Below are 18,537 nucleotides of genomic sequence, written 5' to 3'. Positions count from 1 at the left end.
GAGGTTAGATGAACACCTTGCTGGGGTCGTTTGACCCCAGTACTCTTTCCTGCCATGGCAGGGGGTCGGACTAGATGATCTGTTCAGGTCCCTTCCAACCCTAGAAACTATGAAACTATGAAATACTGATTCCCTATCCTCTGTTCTAATCTCCAACCCATGCTTACTCTCAAAATAATTATGCTGGCTCTGCAGTAGTAGATAACTAATGTGCTGTTTCCAGACCTGTATTGCTATCTTAAGGTATAATCTGAGGAGTAACATTTCTCATAAACACAGTTATAATATCAGTTCTTTTCTCATAATTTTCTCCTTTCTTCCCTTAATAAAATCTGTTTTAACACATTCATCCTGTATGATCTTTCTTCTGTGGTTATGGGAATTTCTGCTTCCACATTTTTTCATTCCATTTTTCACTATGATCTACTGCAAATTTAGCATGGAGCAAAAATATTTCTTTGCAGCATAAAGAAAATCCAATTTAGAGATTGTTTGATCCTGTTTTCATTCAAGTCAGCATAATGGCTTTATTTAACTTCAGAAGTGGGATTTTATTCTTTGGTGTTCAGAACTCAAAAAAGGTGACCATCCATCCCTAATTGGGTGGGACAATCTTGGAATGGGAACCTCAAGTTCCAGTCCTGGGCTACATGACTCTGGGAGAGCATTTGTCTTGGATTCGCAATATCGTGTGAGGATCCAGGTTTTGCTTTGCAAGCTGGCAGCATTCTAGCCTTCTTGGGGCTGCTGAGAGCAAGATGCAGGGGCCTCCACGTGCATGTGCGTACCTGCACACATGGATGTGGCTGGGAATACAGCCAGGCAGTGTGGAGAGCAACTCCCTGCACGTAAGTCTGTGGGGGAGGGGAGGAGGCATGGAGGTATGCAGATCAAGGTCTCTATAGTGAGGGAGAGAGTGGGGCAGGGGCTGGGGACACTGCCCAGCCGGGGTGGTGCACAGGGCCTGGGGTCAGAGTGGGGAGCACAATGGAGTTGCAGGCGGCTTGACTGGGGAAGGGGGAGTAGCTCCCTACTGCTCCATGCGCCCCCTTGGGGGGCATAGGGTGGCACATGCCACCCAGATTTGTGCATGGGGCAGGGCAAATCTGGGCTGCCCACTGTAGGCTTGGGGCTCCCTGCCCTGCTGCCTTTCCCTTGGGAGCCCCATGCCAGCAACGTGTCCCCTGCTCGCCCAGCAGCAGTGAGGGCAGCGGCATTGTGGAGTTTTGCCCCTCACTGCTGTTGGGCAGGCAGGGGTGCATGGCCAGCGTGCGGTTCCCGGGTGGGAAGGCAGCAGGGAGGGGAGCCTTGAGCCTGAAGTGGGCAGCCCTCATCCACTCCTACTCTGCTCAGCTCTGCTCTGTCTTCTTGGGGTTTGAGAGAAATTTCTTGGAGTAGAAACGTTTGTTTCTTTGTTTCCAACCAAAATTATAGCATATCTCTGTAACACAGAAGGGGGTCTGCATTAGGGATAGATTGGTTTTCAGTTGCTGGCTTTAGTTTATTTCAAGATTGTAATGAAGATTCTAGTTAATTTGTAAAGCTCTTTGATGCGGATGAGTTCCCTCAATTGAGTGTGTATGGGATAACTTTTACTGTATGCAGTAGTGCACACAAGGCCCAGTTCCATTCCTTCTTCCTTTGTTATTCTTTCTCTCAGCCGGTTAACAGTATACGAAGTAACATGTAGAAATTATTTGTGAAGGTGAGGAGTTTGTTACAAGAAGCGGAATTATGTTGTAAATGCAGTTAGGAACAGCTCATAAACGCACACAAACCTTATTTTTTTCTTCCTCCTTTTTTAATTTGCTGGATTGCTTTACATTGCTGAGACAATGTAAACTATTTTAAACAAATTTTATGTTTATGGGAATCTTAAAAAGTTACAAATATTAAACATTGCATCACTTCTGTGTTATTTATAGTAGAATAGAGATTCCATCTACCCTGGGGTGGGCAAAATAGGACCTGTAGGTCAGATCCGGCCCAAGGAGGGACTTTGTCTAGCCCATGGTGGGTCCCTCTATCCTGCCTGGCCCAGGCACTGTCTGGCCCATGGTATGTCCCACTGCCCCATGGATATGTAGTGGGGTTGGGGTGGCTCCATGGCTGGATTGCCTTACTAGGCAGCCCAGGCAGCAATGGCTCTTTCTGGCTGTTGCTGCCACTGGCCCCAGTCCTGTGGTACTGGCAGGGACACACGTGCACAGCCTGACCCTCAACCTATCTTGCGCCCACTCCAGACTCGGTAGAGCAGACCAGCTCCAGACCAGCCAGAACCTGCATGCACAGCCCTGATCCCAGCCTGCCCCGCACCTGCTCCAGACTTGCCTGCCCATGCTAAGCAGCAGCAGCAGTGGTAGTGGCTGGGTAGAAGCTGCTGCTCTGCACAAGGGGGAAAGGTGGCCCCTCCCCTTTGCCACTGCTGGGCCCTTCTTGCTGCAGCCATCTGGAGCCCATGCCTGGGCTGCCCTGCAGCTCCTTTGCACTGCCACTACTGCCCTGCTGGGTGGCCCAGAGACAGCACTGATAGTGGTGGAGAGTAGCTGCTGGGCAGCCCAGGCACAGGCTCCAGGAGGCTGCAGAAAGACGGGCCCAGCAGCGGTGAAGGGCAGGGGTCACTTTTCTCTTGTGCTGAGTAGCAGCAGCTGCCTGGCCACTGGTGCTGCTCAGCGTGGGGAGGTGGTCTGGAACAAGCCTGGGGTGGTCATTTGTTTCTCTTTAATTCTCTCCTATCCTGAAGGCAAGTGTGATTTATTTCAGGGTAATTATGTTTAGATTAACTAGAATATTCAGACTATTATTTCTGAAATAAAGCATGAAGCCATGCTTTTATCCAGTTTTACATCTGAGGAGTGTCAAGAGGTCAAGTAGTGTCACAGCCCATTTTTTAACTATCCTTTTTCTGAGCTCCATATTGCAAGGACTCGACTATATTGTCTGCTATCTCAATACGTGTCTTAAGAATTAAGTGCAAGTGTTTTAATATGTGTTGTCCTAGTTAGTAATTTCAACTGCAATATAAGATATTACAAAATAGATTTGTTTAAATTTATGGTTGTTTAAATGACTAAACATTTTTTTCTTTTCACAGTCTGTGTTTTGTATACACAAGGTATAGGAAGCAAAGAATGGAGAGAGGTAAGATTTGTTTTTTTTTTCCCCTTAATTATTTTAATTAATGGTTGGCTTGCCGGTCTCATATAGCTCCCAAGGGTTTAACTTAAAGACCGCGGGCTCCCACTCTCAGTACTGCCTTCTCTATCTCTGTGCTCACTACCACTTCTTTCCTTCTGCTTCCTATACCTGACAATGGGGGCACAGTGATGCAGCCAACATTGACGAAGGGATTTGTGGGAGACCTGGTGACTTTGCAAAGCATAGAAGTGCCAGCACACTGAATTGATGCTTGGGGGCATATGTAGTGCAGTGGAGGTGGTAGGGTGCTGGCACTATGTATCGGGGGCATTGGGGTGCCCACTGAGTGGTGTGGCGGTGGGAAGGAATCATATGGCATGGTGTGGCATGCAGCCCCTACCTACTCAGAAGTTGGGTACAGTTCTGGAGCATCTCATTAATTTTGCTGGACTATGCTAAATACGTTAGAGCTCTCTAAACAGTTTCTAGAGGACAGATGTATTGTTATGCCCTTTTGGGCACTCTTATTAAATAAAAAGTGCTCTTACCTTCTTGGACACAACAGAGAGATGTTATTGGAAAACTGTAAGGAAGCAAAAATACTTGTGTTATGCCTGTTCACCAGTTAAAGGATTTGATTTTTCAGGACCAACAATCTACAATCCTGAACCCAAACCAGTGATGATAGATGGCAGAGGCTGGATCACGCTAGACATGCCCTGTTTCTATTCTCCCCCTCTAAAGTACTTACCGTTTGCTACTATTGGTGATAAAGTACTGGGCTAGGTAGACCATTGGTTTATATTTTGGAAATGTTTTGGGTAAAAGTTAGTAAATGATAACTTTACACATTATATTTTGAAATATACCACTATTACCAATAATACTATATTCCTTCTGAGACTAAGATCTGTAGGTTCCTGGCTAAAGGGTGTTACTCCTACACTTAGGGTCAGACTAATTGATTGCCCTATGTGGGATCAGGAAGGAATTTTACCCTGTTGTCAGATTGGTATGAACTGTAGGCGTTTTTGCCTTCCTCTCTAGTGGGGGGCATGGCCCTCCTTCTTGGGTCCCTTAAGTGCATTTTAACAACCCTTACAGCAGCAGGCTGACTTGTCGTCCCCCTGCTTTATCTGTGGTAGGTTAAGGTGCTAGGCCTTGTTGTGCGAAAGGGTTGACTGTATAGTGTTATTAATAGTTTAGACAAGGATTTGTGTGGGATAGGAATGATCCTTCCTCAGGCAGAGGCTTGGATTAAATCTCCGGAGGTCCCATCCAGGCCTGCATTTCTAGTATTCTTTGATTCTTCGGTCCATGCTGTAGTGATCCATTGGAAGCTCTAAGATGTTTTTGATCTAGCAGGGGAATTGTACGAGTCTCTGTCAGTTAGCCTAAGATCTTCATAATGCTTTTCATCATTAGTTTCTTTCAGAATTGGTGAAGCTCTGCTGTTATTGTGAAAGGCCATTATATCGTCTTATTAAAACCCTGAGTCGCTAAAGAATTACGTGTTCAATTTACAGTCATCCTCTTCCCTTAGTTAGCTAAACAGAAATGTTTAGATCAAGCTCCATTGATAATAGGCACCACAATTATTGTCAAAAGCTTTGAATCATGAGGAATCCCCTGCCTCAGCTTGGTTTGTTTCTTTTATGCTAAATTTGGGATTATTTTCCTGAGCAGGGGTAGAGAAGATGAGCTAGAGGCTTTTAAGAGCACTTCTGCCTTTGCACTGAAGTAGGGCTTCCCTGAGGCTATCTTTCTTGCCCTATCCCTTAATTATAGCACCACCTGTACCAATGACCACTTCTCCGTTGTTAGTCCAAATTTTGACTATTCCAAAACATCAGGTTCCACCCTTTTCATCTCTCTGATTCCAGCTCCTCCCCATCCTTAATTACAACCTCCATCCAGAAACTTTTTCCCCCACTGCCAGTTCACTTTACCACCCATTGCCAGTTCTCCACCCCCTCTGCTCATTCGCTGCTGTTTCTAAGGGAGGTTGATGCCGGTTCAGAGTACTTTCTGTTCTGATTGTGCAGAAGTTCTCTTCCTCTCTACTGCTTTACTTGTAGCCTCACAGTTATTCTGTTTTCTGACTGTTTTCAAGAGAATCAGGGCATAAAGGAAGAAGAGCATGGTGCTATCCTGGAGAGTCAGGAAAACTAGCTTCATCAGTTTCCCTCTTGCCTAGGTAGCTTTGCTCAGGAGGTTAAGGCATGCTCTGAAGGGGTGACTCCTGGCTCAGGAGGAATTCATCAGGCATGTATGAAATATCATCTAGGGAGAGTAACCCTAATTAGCTATCATCTAAAATAAACCAAATCAAAACAGACACCTATTCCTGAGGAAACTTGTGGAGCAGTTAGCCACAAGCCATCTTCAAAATTTTTTTGTCCCAGGTCTAGAATCTAGTAAAGTAACTTCAAAGAAGTATTTATACAGCAAGAAGATTTGTTGGTAGAAAGCTATGTAATCTAACAGACAAAGGCATAATTCAGTCCAATGGCTAGAAATTGAAGCTAGACAAATGTGTGCTAAAATTTTTTCAATTGTATTAATAAGGAGAATAAGTAACCATTGGGAAAAATTTAGAACAATTTAACAATAGAAGGTGGAAGAGTTTCCATCACTTGAAGTTTGTTTTAATTAATATTGGATATCTTTCTAAAAGATAAGCTACAGTAGAACCAGAAGGCATGATGGTCAGTCACAAGACATTACCATCTCACCTGAAGTGTATGTTAATGTTCTAAAATATTATTTGTCTGAATATTTCCTTTACAGTTGCACTTGAAGGATAACAGTGGGAAAACGTCATTTTTCCCTCACTTGTGGAGTCTCAAAAGGTTTATTAAAAACAAAACTTATTTGGGAGACAAAGAAATGTTTATAGTCAGTGGGGAGCACCCTTTATTGGCAGACATGCCACAAATAAACCCAACACCCTCCCTGAGTACTACTCTGATCTCTTTCCCTTACCCAGTCTGCTACTTTGCTTTCTGCCCTGTGCTCCCTGCCTGATTTGATGTTCTGCTTTTTACTGTTTGCCGCTCTGCTGCCAGTCCCCTCCCTGATCTACTGTGTTCCAGACACAAAGGCTGCCCGGGAACTTGTTGGCCACCCCTGGGTTAAGTCATTCACATGCATCATATTATTATGATATCCTATGTGAGATTAAGGATTAAATTGTTTAAAATGGATGTTTTGCTATGCCAGTACAAGAAAGCTGAGGCATGTTTCTGTCTAGCAGAGTGTAATTGTATTTCAGCCTTGTCTGTCAAGCTAGAGTAGGCTATGATATGTTTATTGTAAAATTCAGCATCCAGAGGTTGATGCCTTTGAGAGCAAAATTTAGGGTTATGTGCTTTGTGCTATAGTTGGGACTTACCAAAATTACAGTTTCATGGACTTGATGGAAAATGCAAAATCCAGTATTGTCCATGAAAGCAGGCAGTGTCTGCGAAATCCATGTAAAAGGGAAAAAAACCCAACTTACTATAAAGACAATAAGGACTCCCCCTCTGGGTAGCCAGCATGGTGCTGTGCTCTAGCCGCACAGTCTGCCAGGGGGAGGTGGGCTGCCAGCACACAGGAGAACCCAAGGTGACTGCCACTCCCATCCCTTGCCACTGATTGGTTTAGAGGGCTGCCTGTCATCAGGCCCTGCCTCTCTCCACCAATCATCAGCAAGGGGCAAGGCTACATGACATATAGCCTTCAAAGCCAATCAGTGGCAAGGGTGGGGCCACTGGAGCCCATCAGCCAATCAGTGGCATGGAGTGGGGTTGGGAAGGCTCTGCAGTCAGCCCACAAAAATGCCCCACAATCTCCCTGCAAAATTGGCCGGCTGCTGCCTCAAGTTGGGTGGACCCTTGGGTATAGTCTATGAAAGTTGTATCACTGATGAGATGTTTATAGGTGGGAGTACAGATGGTTCACAATATTAGATGATTAATTTGTGATATAGTTGTGTTTGGTTCTGTATCTGTCTAGTGGTATAGCCATCTTAACTGTTTTACAATAAAGTTTTAGCTGTATCCTACTTTTTTGTAACAGAGACATTTTATGTTTCACTTGTATTCTGGGGCTGAAGGGTAAAAGGAATTGTAGAAAATCAGGGTTGGAAGGGACCTCAGGAGGTCATCTAGTCCAACCCCCTGCTCAAAGCAGGACCAACCCCAAATGTATCATCCCAGCCAAGGCTTTGTCTTGCCGAGCCTAAAAACCTCTAAGGATGGAGATTTTATAACTTCTCTGTATAGCCTGTTCCCATGATTTACATCCTCATGAAAGAGTTCCTAAGTTCCTAACCTAAACTTCTCTTGCTGCAACTTGAGACTATTGCTCCTTGTTCTGTCATCTGCCACCACTGAGAATAGTATAGCTTCATCCCCTTTGTAACCATCCTTCAGACAGTTGGAGGCTGTTATTAAATCCCCTCTGTCTTCTCTCCTCTACTTCCACTTTCTTCAGTCTCTCCTCATCCATCATGTTCCCCAGGCCACTAACCATTTTCATTGCCCTCTGCTGGACTCTCTCCAGTTTGTCCACATCCTTTCTGTAATGGTGGGGGGCTCAAATCTGGACACAGTACTCAAGATGTGGTCTCGCCAGTACCAAAGAGAGAGAATAATCACTTCCCCCGATCTGCTGACAACACTTTTACTAGTGCAGCCCAGTATGCTGTTAGCCTTATTTGCAACAAGAGCACACTCTTGGCTCATATGCAGCTTATTGTCCACTGTAACCCACAAGTCCTTTTCTGCAGAGCTGCTTCTTAGCCAGTTGGTCTCCAGCCTGTACTAGTGCATGGGATTATTCTGTCCTAAATACAGGACTCTGCATCTGCAGTTACTGAGCGTCATGACATCTCTTTTGGTCCAATCCTCCAATTTGTCTCTATCTCTCTGAATCCTAGCCCTACCGTCCAGCATATCTACTTCTCCACCCAGCGTGGTATTATCTGCAAACTTAGTGAGGGTGCACTCTGTCCCATCTTCCTGACAGTTGATGAAAATACAGAACAAAACTAGGCCCAGGACCAGCCCCAGGGATACTCCACTTGATACGAGTTTCCAACTAGACATTGAATCATTGATTACTCCTCTTTGACCCCAACAATCCAGCCACTTTTCTATCCACTTTGCAGTCCATTCAAGATGCTCCTTATTCAAGCAGTAGTGTGATTCATATAAATTGCTGGGTCAGATTTGGGCTCATCAAAGGGGCAGTAGAGAGATATCCAGCACAAAATGACAGCATGAAAACTGCATCTGCTCTTTAGAGGATGGGTCATATGCTTGCCTCTCCAACACAGAGAGGCAATACTGGAGGGGAAGCCAGAGTGACCACCTGGTGAAGGGGCTGCAAAGTATTGTAGGATTCTGCTGACTGACAGCTAGCCTACACTAGAGTAGAGATGAAGACACACATCACTTATGCCAATACATCTTGAATAGATTTTCAATCAGTAATAATCGCACCTCAGTTGAACCTCACAAGCTATAACACTGCCAACAGATTGGGCAAAGCTATAATTTAGAGCTCCACCTCCTCTATCTGTGACATGCATACCCATGCTTAAGTCAACCTATTCAAATGTCCATGTCCTCTTTGACATCGAAAGATCAGAAAGATATTGGGTTTTTTTTGTCCATATGGTTTTTAGTAAGGAGTCATTTCATCCCATCCGAATGGGTCATGCAGACCTTTTAAGTTAAATTTATCCTGATTTGGTCTAGCATTATGAGCTGAGTAACTAGGCAAATGTAGTTTTTAAATTGTACCCGCTAAATTTATATTAACCTGAGCTGCATTCGTTGAAGAATGTGTATATATAGACAGTTCACTTTTTTGCCTGTGATCTCTTCTTAATCATTGGCCAGCTGAGGACCAGAAGAGCCACTATAAGGGCCAGAATGGCCAAGTGTGCAGTGTTAGACAGAGTGGTGGGGACACAACTGAAACATCTGTAGGAGCCTCTTCTGGAGTTCTGCAGAGAGGGATGAAGTGTCTGGAACTATAGAGTGTCTTTGCATGTGCTCTCGGGAGCTGCCCTAATTAAAGTGCCCACAGCATCTCTGTGTACAGTGTCCTTGTGTTTCAAAATGGCAGCAAAGGTGCTTTAACTAAAGCTTGCTTAATGAGCTTTAGAAATTACTGAAATCATTGGAGCTGCATGCAACGCTGTGATCTCCAAACAGGAGGTGCAACAGAACTCTCCCCCCCAACCCCCACTGGGACTGCAACCCCAGCCTCCCAAGATTTGCCCATTTTCCCCCACTCCCTCACCAAGAGGACATGTACATCTGTATGACTTATGCTTTCATGTGCTTCGGAAGTATCTGAATGCTTCCAGTGTCATGTCTGTCTGCACCCACATGTTTTCTAGGGGTGTTGTTCCCTAGAGTGTGAAACCATGCAGAAAAGAAACTTGAACTGTAGTTACATATGGTAAGGAGTAACTTCTTCTTTTTTAAGTGGACAAAATCAGATGTCTAGTTCAGTTTGTTCTGTAGGATGAGCTTAGTTTACAAAGACAGTGTGAAAGTTATGAATAGAAGAGTTTCACTAATCCCATCCAGTCCTTTTCGATTAAAGTCTCGCAGAGAAGGTCAAATCCTGTAAATTATACAGGGCCATTACAAATGAGATCTGTTATGTTTGTCCAAGGCATTCATGAATAAATTATTCCAGCCACAAGTGTGGGAAGGAATGTTGCCAGACTTGCAGGCACAAAATATATTGTAAACAGAAGGTAAAACTATATGTATGTATTGGCACTAATGGATTCAACAGAAATTAACTTTAGATTCACACATGCATATTCAGCACATTGATGTATCTCTTTAGTTTCCACTACAATTTTCATTACCCTCATTTCAGCAACTACAGAAATCCAGTGATCTCAGATGAGTCTATTAATCCTGCTGTGTGATAACAGAAACATACTTTCTTAGCTATTTATAATTTGAACAATAAACAGTTCAGGAACCTGTACTATTCATTCCTTTGGTTTTGCATCAATGTTCCTCTGTCCAGGTATATGCCTTTTTTTACTTGTTGTCCACATGGATTTTATTTGTGGTCGTGTACAAGATCAGATTTTTTTTTGGATAGCCACTGTGAGGCTTTAAATAATTTATTTATTAGTTTAGATAGTATAGCTGCTTTCCAGTTGAACAGACTTTAAAATGAACATGGATGGAGACCTGTTACTATTATAAGCCTCCGATTTTAGAAACTTCCCTTTAATTAACTCCCTTCTGCCCAAAGCAGAGTCATCAGGTTTCAAAACCTGCCTTTGTTTTGATGCAGTTACTTTGCTGTACAACTGCTAGAGGTGTTTTGAGGAATAACTTATCCCTGATAGGTTTCAATTTTGCATTCTTTTTCAGAAAGATCTCATGAGTTAATAGCAGGTCCTGTGATTCGGTAGTAAGCTCTAGATCTGTGCAAAGTGGAAAGTAATCACTTTGGATTTGGCAACTCGGAGGGACAGTGATTCTATTTGTTGATGCAAATCACTGTCCCAATTCGATTCAGCCAAATCCAAAGGGTGGTCTGGGTGAGGGAGATCCCCTATCCTCCATTAATGCTAACCTTGTGAAGTAACACCTTGAGAAGCTGGATACCTTCAAGTCAGCCAGCCCTGACAATCTACACTCTAGGGTACTCAAGGAGCTGGAGAGCATCATAGCCCAGCCTCTGGCATGGGTCTTTGAAAACTCCTGGCACTCTGGTGAAGCGCCCGAAGACTGGAAGAAGGCCAATGTTGTGCTTATCTTCAAGAAAGGGAGGAAAGTGGATCCAGCTAACTATAGACCCATCAGCCTGACTTCTATCCCAGGGAAGATCTTAGAAAAACTTGTTAAAGAGGCCATCGTTAATGGACTGACCGACACCAGGGACCTCCTAAGGGATAGCCAGCATGGGTTTGTTGCGGGTAGGTCTTGCTTGACCAATCTCATTTCCTTCAACAACCAGGTGACCTATCACCTGGACAAGGGAAAAGAGATTGATGTCATGTGTCTTGACTTTAAAAAAGCCTTGGATCTGGTATCTCATGATCACCTCTTGGCAGAACTGGCCAATAGTGGCTTTGGGTCCACCATGATCCCCTGGCTGGGAAATTGGCTCCATGGTCGGACCCAGAGAGTGGTGCCCTGTGACCAGTGGGGTCCCCCAAGGCTCTGTCCTTGGACCCATATTGTTCAACATCTCATTAATGATGTGAACATTGGAGCCGGAAGCGGACTGGCCAAGTTTGCCGATGACACCAAACTTTGGGGCAAAGCATCCACACCAGAAGACAGGCGGGTGATCCAGGCTGACCTGGACAGGCTCAGCAAATGGGCAGACGAGAACCTGATGGTGTTTAACACCGAAAAATGCAAGGTTCTCCACCTTGGGAAGAAAAACCTGTAGCATCCTTATAGGCTTGGTAATGCTACGCTGGCTAGCACTATGGAAGAAAGAGACTTGGGGGTCATCATTGACCACAAGATGAATGTGAGCCTGCAATGCGATGCTGCGGCTAGTAAAGTTCACCAGAGCACCCCAAGGGATGACGAGGTCGAACGGTCATAAACTACTGCAAGACCGTTTCAGGCTGGACATAAGGAAGAATTTCTTTACTGTCCGAGCCCCCAAGGTCTGGAGTAGCCTGCCATCGGAGGTGGTTCAAGCACCTACATTGAACACCTTCAAGAGCAAATTGGATGCTTATCTTGCTGGGATCCTATGACCCCAGCTGACTTCCTGCCCTTTGGGCAGGGGGCTGGACTCGATGATCTTCCGAGGTCCCTTCCAGCCCTAATGTCTATGAAATCTGTGAAATCAAATCTGAAGATATTTGGTGTTTGAATCTTATTCGGCCATAGACTATACAGGCAGGCAGCGGTGCCAGGAGTAGCTGGGGGACCAGCTGGAAGAGCCCCAGCTTGAGCCAGCAGGTCCCTTGGCCCATCCCCTCCCCCCAGTTGGGGTGAAGCATGCAGTGCTTGCAGCCCCTGGAGAAGCCGCAGGAGCTGGGGGGAATGATCAGGGAGCTGGGGGATTGAAGTGTGAGCTGGGGCATCACCCAGCTGCTGGTTTGATCGCCGAGCTGCTGGTTTGATCGCCCAGCTCCCAATCATTCTGCCCAGCCCCCACAGCTTTCCTGGGGCTGCAAGCATTGCCTGCCTTGCCCTGGCAGGGGGACAACTGGATGAGCTGCAGCTTGAGCTGGCAGCCCTGGGAGAAGCTGGGGGAATGATTGGGGAGCTGGGGGGGAATGATTGGGGGCTGGGGGAGCGAACAAGGGGTTGCCTCCAGTTCCCGGTTCAATCCCCCAGCTCCCTGATCATTCCCCCAGCCCCCACAGCTTCTCTCAGGGCTGGCAACACTGCCTGCCTCACCCTGGTAGGGGAGCAGCCAAGGGAGCCACGGCTTCTCCCAGGGCTTCTGGCTCAATCTGGGGCTCATTTGGGTGCTCTCACCGACACTGCCTAGTGCAGGGGCCGGCAACATTTTTTGGCTGGAGTGCTGAAAAACCCACAGTGTCTACCTTGGAAGGTGCTGGAGTGCTGACATGTGGGAGCCCAGAGCAGTTGTTTGCAGCCTCCTGGCTGCAGCCAGCCCACAGAGCCCAGTCTGCTTGCAGCAGGACTTGCAGCTTCCCAGCTGCCTGCTGGGAGCAGCCTGGGCTCTGTGGCTGGCAGCAGCTGCTTAAAGCAGGGGCTAGCAATGGTGTGCTGAGCAAAATGGCCTTGCATACCATGCTTGGCACGCATGCTAGGGGTTGTTGACCCCTGGCCTAGTGCCTGCCTATACAGCCTATGGCTGAATCTCTCTGAATTTATTTGGAGGCTTCCGATTTTGATTTGGAGAGATTAACGGGTCTCCCGATTTTTTGATTCAGATTTGGAGGTTCGGCGGTTGAATTGGGCTGAATCTCCTCTGAACTGAATTGTCTACCGAAGCTTCGCACAGCCCTAGTAAGCTCACAGGCTCACTCAGAAGCATCAGTTTTTGAGACTGACAGATGTATTAAGTCCTCCTGCAGAGCTGAGACATAAATTAAGCTTTTCAGTGCCTATGAGACAAATATATAAGTCAAAAGGTAGCTAACAGCCTAAAAAAGGTCCTTATTTTGGTGACTATGAAAGCAATATCTGTCTACTGGCTATATCTGAGCCCCACTTTCCCCAGCACTGGCCCTTGTGGTACGCATTATTCTGAAACCCAGCATCTTACTTTTCAGTATCCTCATGTAATTATCATAATCACATACAGGAACCATTTGCAGGAGCTGAGGCATTAGTACTGATCTCCTTCTCCTAGGGCAGAAGGCTTGCAGGATTGGGTTAGAACACTAGGAAAGGTAGCTCTGCCACTGGAAAAGGCATATTCCTTTTCATCTTCAGGTTTACATCAAAGGGAATCCTTTCCTGCTAACTCTTCTCATTCAAGGGTATGATTATGTAAATTCACAAGGAACTGAAGAAATGGCGCTCTGAGCATAAAATTTCATTGCTCTTTCAAACAACAGCCGCCCTTTGCAGGTTCCCACCAATCCAACTTTCATATGGTCATCAGTCATGACTTCTGGGGCAGCCTCTTCAAGCTAACATTCACTTAAAGAGTTGGATTCCCTTCCCTTAAGAGAAGTTTGATATTTCCAGTTGGATCACACAGTGCAGTCACAGTTCTTAAAGAACTGGGAAAAGGAAGTCAGAGGCCACATTTACATGAGCTACTGTGCAGCCATTACTGCACATTTATTTAGTACAACAGGTACTAAATAAATGTGCAGTAACGAGAGCTGCTCTATGCAGTAGCCTAATTCCACTATGTAGTAGCATCACGTCATGGTTGTTTTTTTTCAGACTGAAGAGTCCCATGGCTCTCAGCCTCTCATCATAAGGTCTGTTTTCCTAACCACTGATCATATGCGTGGTGCTTTTCTGCACTCTCTCAAGCTTCTCCACATCCTTTTTGAATTGTGGAGCCCAAAACTGGATGCAATACTCCAGGTGCGGTCTCACCAAGGCCGAGTACAATGGGAGAATGACGTCCTGGGATTTGCTTGAGAAGCATTTATGGATGCAAGCCAGTGTTTTGCTTGCTTGACTAGCTGCAGCATCACATTGAAGGCTCATGTTCATCTTGTGGGCAATCATGACCCCCAAGACCCTTTCATCTGTAGTGCTAGCCAGCATAGCACTGCCAAGCCTATAAGCATGCTGCAGGTTTTTCCTCCAAAGGTGGAGAACCTTGCATTTTTCAGTGTTAAACACCATCAGATACTCGTCCGCCCACTTTCTGAGCCTGTTAAGATCAACCTGGATTGCCCTCCTGTCCTCAGCTGTGGACGCTTTACCCCAAAGTTTGGTGTCATCGGCAAACTTGGCCAGTCCGCTTCCGACTCCAATGTTCACATCATTAATGAAGATGTTGAACAGGATGGGTCCCAGGACAGAGCCTTGTGGGACCCCACAGGTCACAGGGCACCATGACTATTGACTTGCGTTGACCACCACCCTCTGGGTCTGACCACAGAGCCAATTTCCCAGCCAGCAGATTGTGGTGGACCCAAGGCCACAGTTGGTTAGTTTCCCCAAGAGGTGATCATGGGATACCAGATAGAAGGCTTTCTTGAAGTCAAGATATATGACATCAATCTCTTTTCTCTTGTCCAGGTGATAGGTCACCTGGTTGTTGAAGGAAATGAGATTGGTCAAGCAAGACCTACCCGCAAGAAACCCATGCTTGGCTATCCCTCAGGATGTTGCTATTGGCAAGTCCGTTAAGGATGACCTATTTGATAATCTTTTCTAAGACCTTCCCTGGGATAGAGGTCAGGCTGATGGGCCTGTAGTTTGCCGGATCCACTTTCCTCCCTTTCTTGAAGATAGGCACCACATTGGCCTTCTTCCAGTCTTCAGGCACTTCACCAGAGTGCCAAGAGTTCTCGAAGATCCATGCCAGGGGCTGAGCTATGATGCTCACCAGCTCCCTGAATACCCTGGGGACTGCCAGGACCGGCTGACTTGAAGGTATCCAGCCTGTCAAGGTGTTCCTTCACGAGGTCAGCATTGATGGAGAGCAAGGAATCGCCCTCACCTGGGCCTCCCTGTCCTGTAAAGGGCAGGGGCATCCTATGGGACTGATGAAAGACAGACACAAAGCCATTGAGCAAGTTGGCTTTTTCCTGGGCATCAGTTGTCAGTTGCCTCATCTGGTTCGGTAGGAGTCCAGTGTTGCCCTTGCTTTTCTTCCTGGTCCCCACATATCTAAAAAAGGACTTCTATTTATCTGTGATGCTTGTAGCCAGTTGGAGTCCTGTCTCAGCCTTGGCTTTCCAGGTTTGCTTCCTGCTGGTCCAGACCGGTGCAGAATATTTCTCCTTGGAGGTGGATCTCATCCTCCATCCTTTGTAGATCTTTCTTTTTAGATGCAGGAGGTCTGCTAGTTCCTTGCTGAGCCAAGGGGGCTGCTGTGCCCTTTTGCTGCCTTTCTTCCAAGACGGAATAGGCTTAGCTTGTGCATGCAGGATCGCTGCCTTGAGGAGCAGCCACTCTTCCTGAACTCCCCTCCCCTTGGGGTTGTGGTCCCTTAGGGCCTCACCAACAAGTCTCCTGAGCTTGTGAAAGTCAGCTTTCCTGAAGTCGAGGACTTCTGTATTACTGACCGACTTGCCAGCTGTACGGTGTATGGTGAAGGTGATCAGCTAGTGGTTGCTGTCACTTAGCTTCCCTTCGATTGTTAAGTTGCTGATTAGGTCATTCCTGGTTGCCAGTACCTGGTCAAGCAGCACTTTACCTCTCGTTGCCCCGTAGACTTTTTGTGTCAGATGGAGCTCATCCATGCATATGAGGAAGCTTTGCAACCATTCGGATTTGGCTGAGCTTTCTTCCCATTAGATGTCTGAGTAGTTAAAGTCTCCCATGACAACCATGGACTGGGAGCATGCAGCCTCAGCCAATTACCTGGCGAACTCCTGGTCAAGCTCTTGATTCTGGGTAGGAGGTCTGTAGTAGACTCCCACCATTGTGTTCCCCGTGCCGTGTTCCTCACAGATTTTAACCCAGAGGGTCTCCAGTCATCCCCCCTGGGCACCAATGTCAGCTTGCAGGGACATCCCCAGTAGCCAGTACCAGGTCAAACAGCACTTTGCCTCTTGTTGGCCCGTAGAATTCTTGAGTCAGGTAGAGGTCATCCATGCACGAGAGAAAGCTTTGTGACCGCTCGGATTTAGCTGAGTGATCTTCCCAGGAGATGTCCGGGTAATTGAAGTCACCCATGACAACCAAGGTCCTGGAGCATGCGGCCTCAGCCAGTTCCCGGGCGAACTCCTGGTCAATTTCAGGACTTTGGGTGGGAGGTCTGTAGTAGACTCCCACCGTTGTGTCCCCTGTGCCATGTTCCCCACGCATTTTAACCCAGAGGGTCCCCACTTATCCATCCTGGTCGCCAATATCAGCTTGCAGGGACACGTAGCTTTCCTTGACATAGACAACTACACCCCCACCCCTTTTATCCACTCAATCTCTCCTATACATGGTATAGCCGTCTATACCTGTGGTCCAGTCATGGGTGGAGTCGCACTAGGTCTCTGTTATCCTTATGAGGTCATAGTCATTCTTGTTAAGCAGGAGGACAAGTTCCTCCTGTTTATTCCCCAAGCTCCTGGCATTTGTGTGCAGGCAGGCAAGTGTCCCCTTGGGGGCCCTTGCTTTGCCTACAGGTTGTTCTTGGGTTGGGGCAGGGGTGGGCTCCCTTAAGTGCCTTGGCCTGCTGGCTTTGCACGGGATGTTCAGCAGGCCAGCAGTGGCGGTATTCTCCCCCATCCCCCAGTGGGCTTAGTTTCAAGCCCGGTGGAGCAGGTCAGCCAGCCTGGCTGAGAAGAGCCTCCTCCCCAGGGGAGAGAGGTGGAGGCCGTCTCTTCCCAGCAGCTCGCTGCCTCTCTCGCCAAAGAGCGGGCTGTGGTCATGGAAGCTGAAGCCTTCCTGATGACACCAGGCCGCAGTCTTTGATTCACTACCTGGATCCTCCTCTCCCTCCTCAGCCCATAGCCTGAAACTGGGAAGATCACAGAGAACACCACCTGCACCCTCAACCCTTGTCCTGGAGGGTGACCATAGTCTACCCTCTGCCTCCTGGGGGAGAAGAGCCTGGCAGTCTACCTCCCATTCACCATCCCTGATGGTGTGCAGTCTCTGAACTGTGGCCTGGAGCTCCTCCAGCTGGCACACCAGAGACCCCAAAAGGAATAAGACCCCACAAGGGGAGGTGGCCATGCTCCCAGACCCCAGAGCCTGAAAAAGTGACTGGCAGCCCCTGCAGCCTGGAGCCAGAGGCTGCATCTGGGTGGAGGCCTCTGAGGTGCCGGGGTGGGGGCCACAGACCCCAAGGGGACCTTCGGGTTGTGGCGTGTGTCCGTCTGCCACTGGGAGGCTGGCTGTAGCTGGGACTGCCTTACCTAGGGTGCACAGGTAGGGTCTCGGGCCCTCCCGCTCGCCCTCCTGCGCAAACTCCATGCTAACTCACGTGCCAGACAGACAAGCGCGCCTGTGTGCGCGGCCTGTTTACGAGGCTCTGGTCGCGTGGCTCCTTAGGGGGCTGTACCAAGTAGGGGCCGGGGCGAGACCCTCCTCAGCCCCACTCAGCCGTCTCCTGTCCGCTATCTGGGGTTAACTCCCTTCTACCATGGGCCCTGCTTACCTCCGGCTGTGCTGGGGGTCAGCAGAGTGCTCTGGGGTTGCTGGGGGGCTTCAGGGAGTGGGGGTATAGCGGGCTTGCACCCGCACATTTCTTGCCACTCCCAGATTCTGATGCGGCCGAAGAGAATTAACATGTAAGAATAACTCATCGCTTGTAATTTTATTTATCATACTCTGACTGAGGTAGTAATTTCTTTCATACTTTGCTCAACAGCTGACTTAACAGCTTTCCAAGATTTGATGAAATGTATTGCTGGAGTGCATAGCCTAGAGGAGGAGAGCAAGATAAGGAATACAATTATATTGTATAAAATATCATGGTCTTCCTATCTCCTCTCCCCATCACAATTCTTTACACGCCCATTTCATGATATTGTTGGAACAGGGAATGGACCTCTTCCTTCTGCAGCTCGGAGCACGAAAGATGGAGTGTGTAGTGCGCCCTGGCCCTATGCATAGATCTGGGGGGCACGGGTGCCCACTGTCCTCCTGGGAATGCATGCTGCAGCAGGGAGCTTCCTTCGCTCATGCCTGCGGCAGGTATGCAGGGCAGGGAGCCAGCTCTGCTCTCTGCTCTGCTGCAGCAGCTACTGCCTTCTGTCGGGGGTGGGAGGCTGTAGACCCAGGTCCTGGACCCCATAATCCTGGCAGCTGGGGGACCCTCTGGCAAATCTGGGGGGGGCAGGGG

At 47.5% G+C, this 18,537-nt stretch overlaps 1 protein-coding gene across 5 annotated transcripts in view; it reads left to right on the top strand.

The window, feature by feature from the left end:
- Positions 1–18,537, top strand: part of CPNE8 (copine 8) — a 293,497-nt gene that overhangs the window by 43,658 nt on the left and 231,302 nt on the right. For all 5 annotated transcript variants that reach the window (XM_019543521.1, XM_019543522.1, XM_019543523.1 and 2 more), the window contains exon 3: positions 3,095–3,141. In XM_019543521.1, the coding sequence (XP_019399066.1) occupies positions 3,095–3,141 (47 nt within the window). The remainder of the gene's footprint in view (positions 1–3,094; positions 3,142–18,537) is intronic.

Source organism: Crocodylus porosus, unplaced genomic scaffold (assembly GCF_001723895.1).
Source record: "Crocodylus porosus isolate Cpor-Errol unplaced genomic scaffold, CroPor_comp1, whole genome shotgun sequence".
Lineage (NCBI taxonomy): Eukaryota > Metazoa > Chordata > Crocodylia > Crocodylidae > Crocodylus > Crocodylus porosus.
This window is presented reverse-complemented; position numbering and strand designations above follow the sequence as displayed.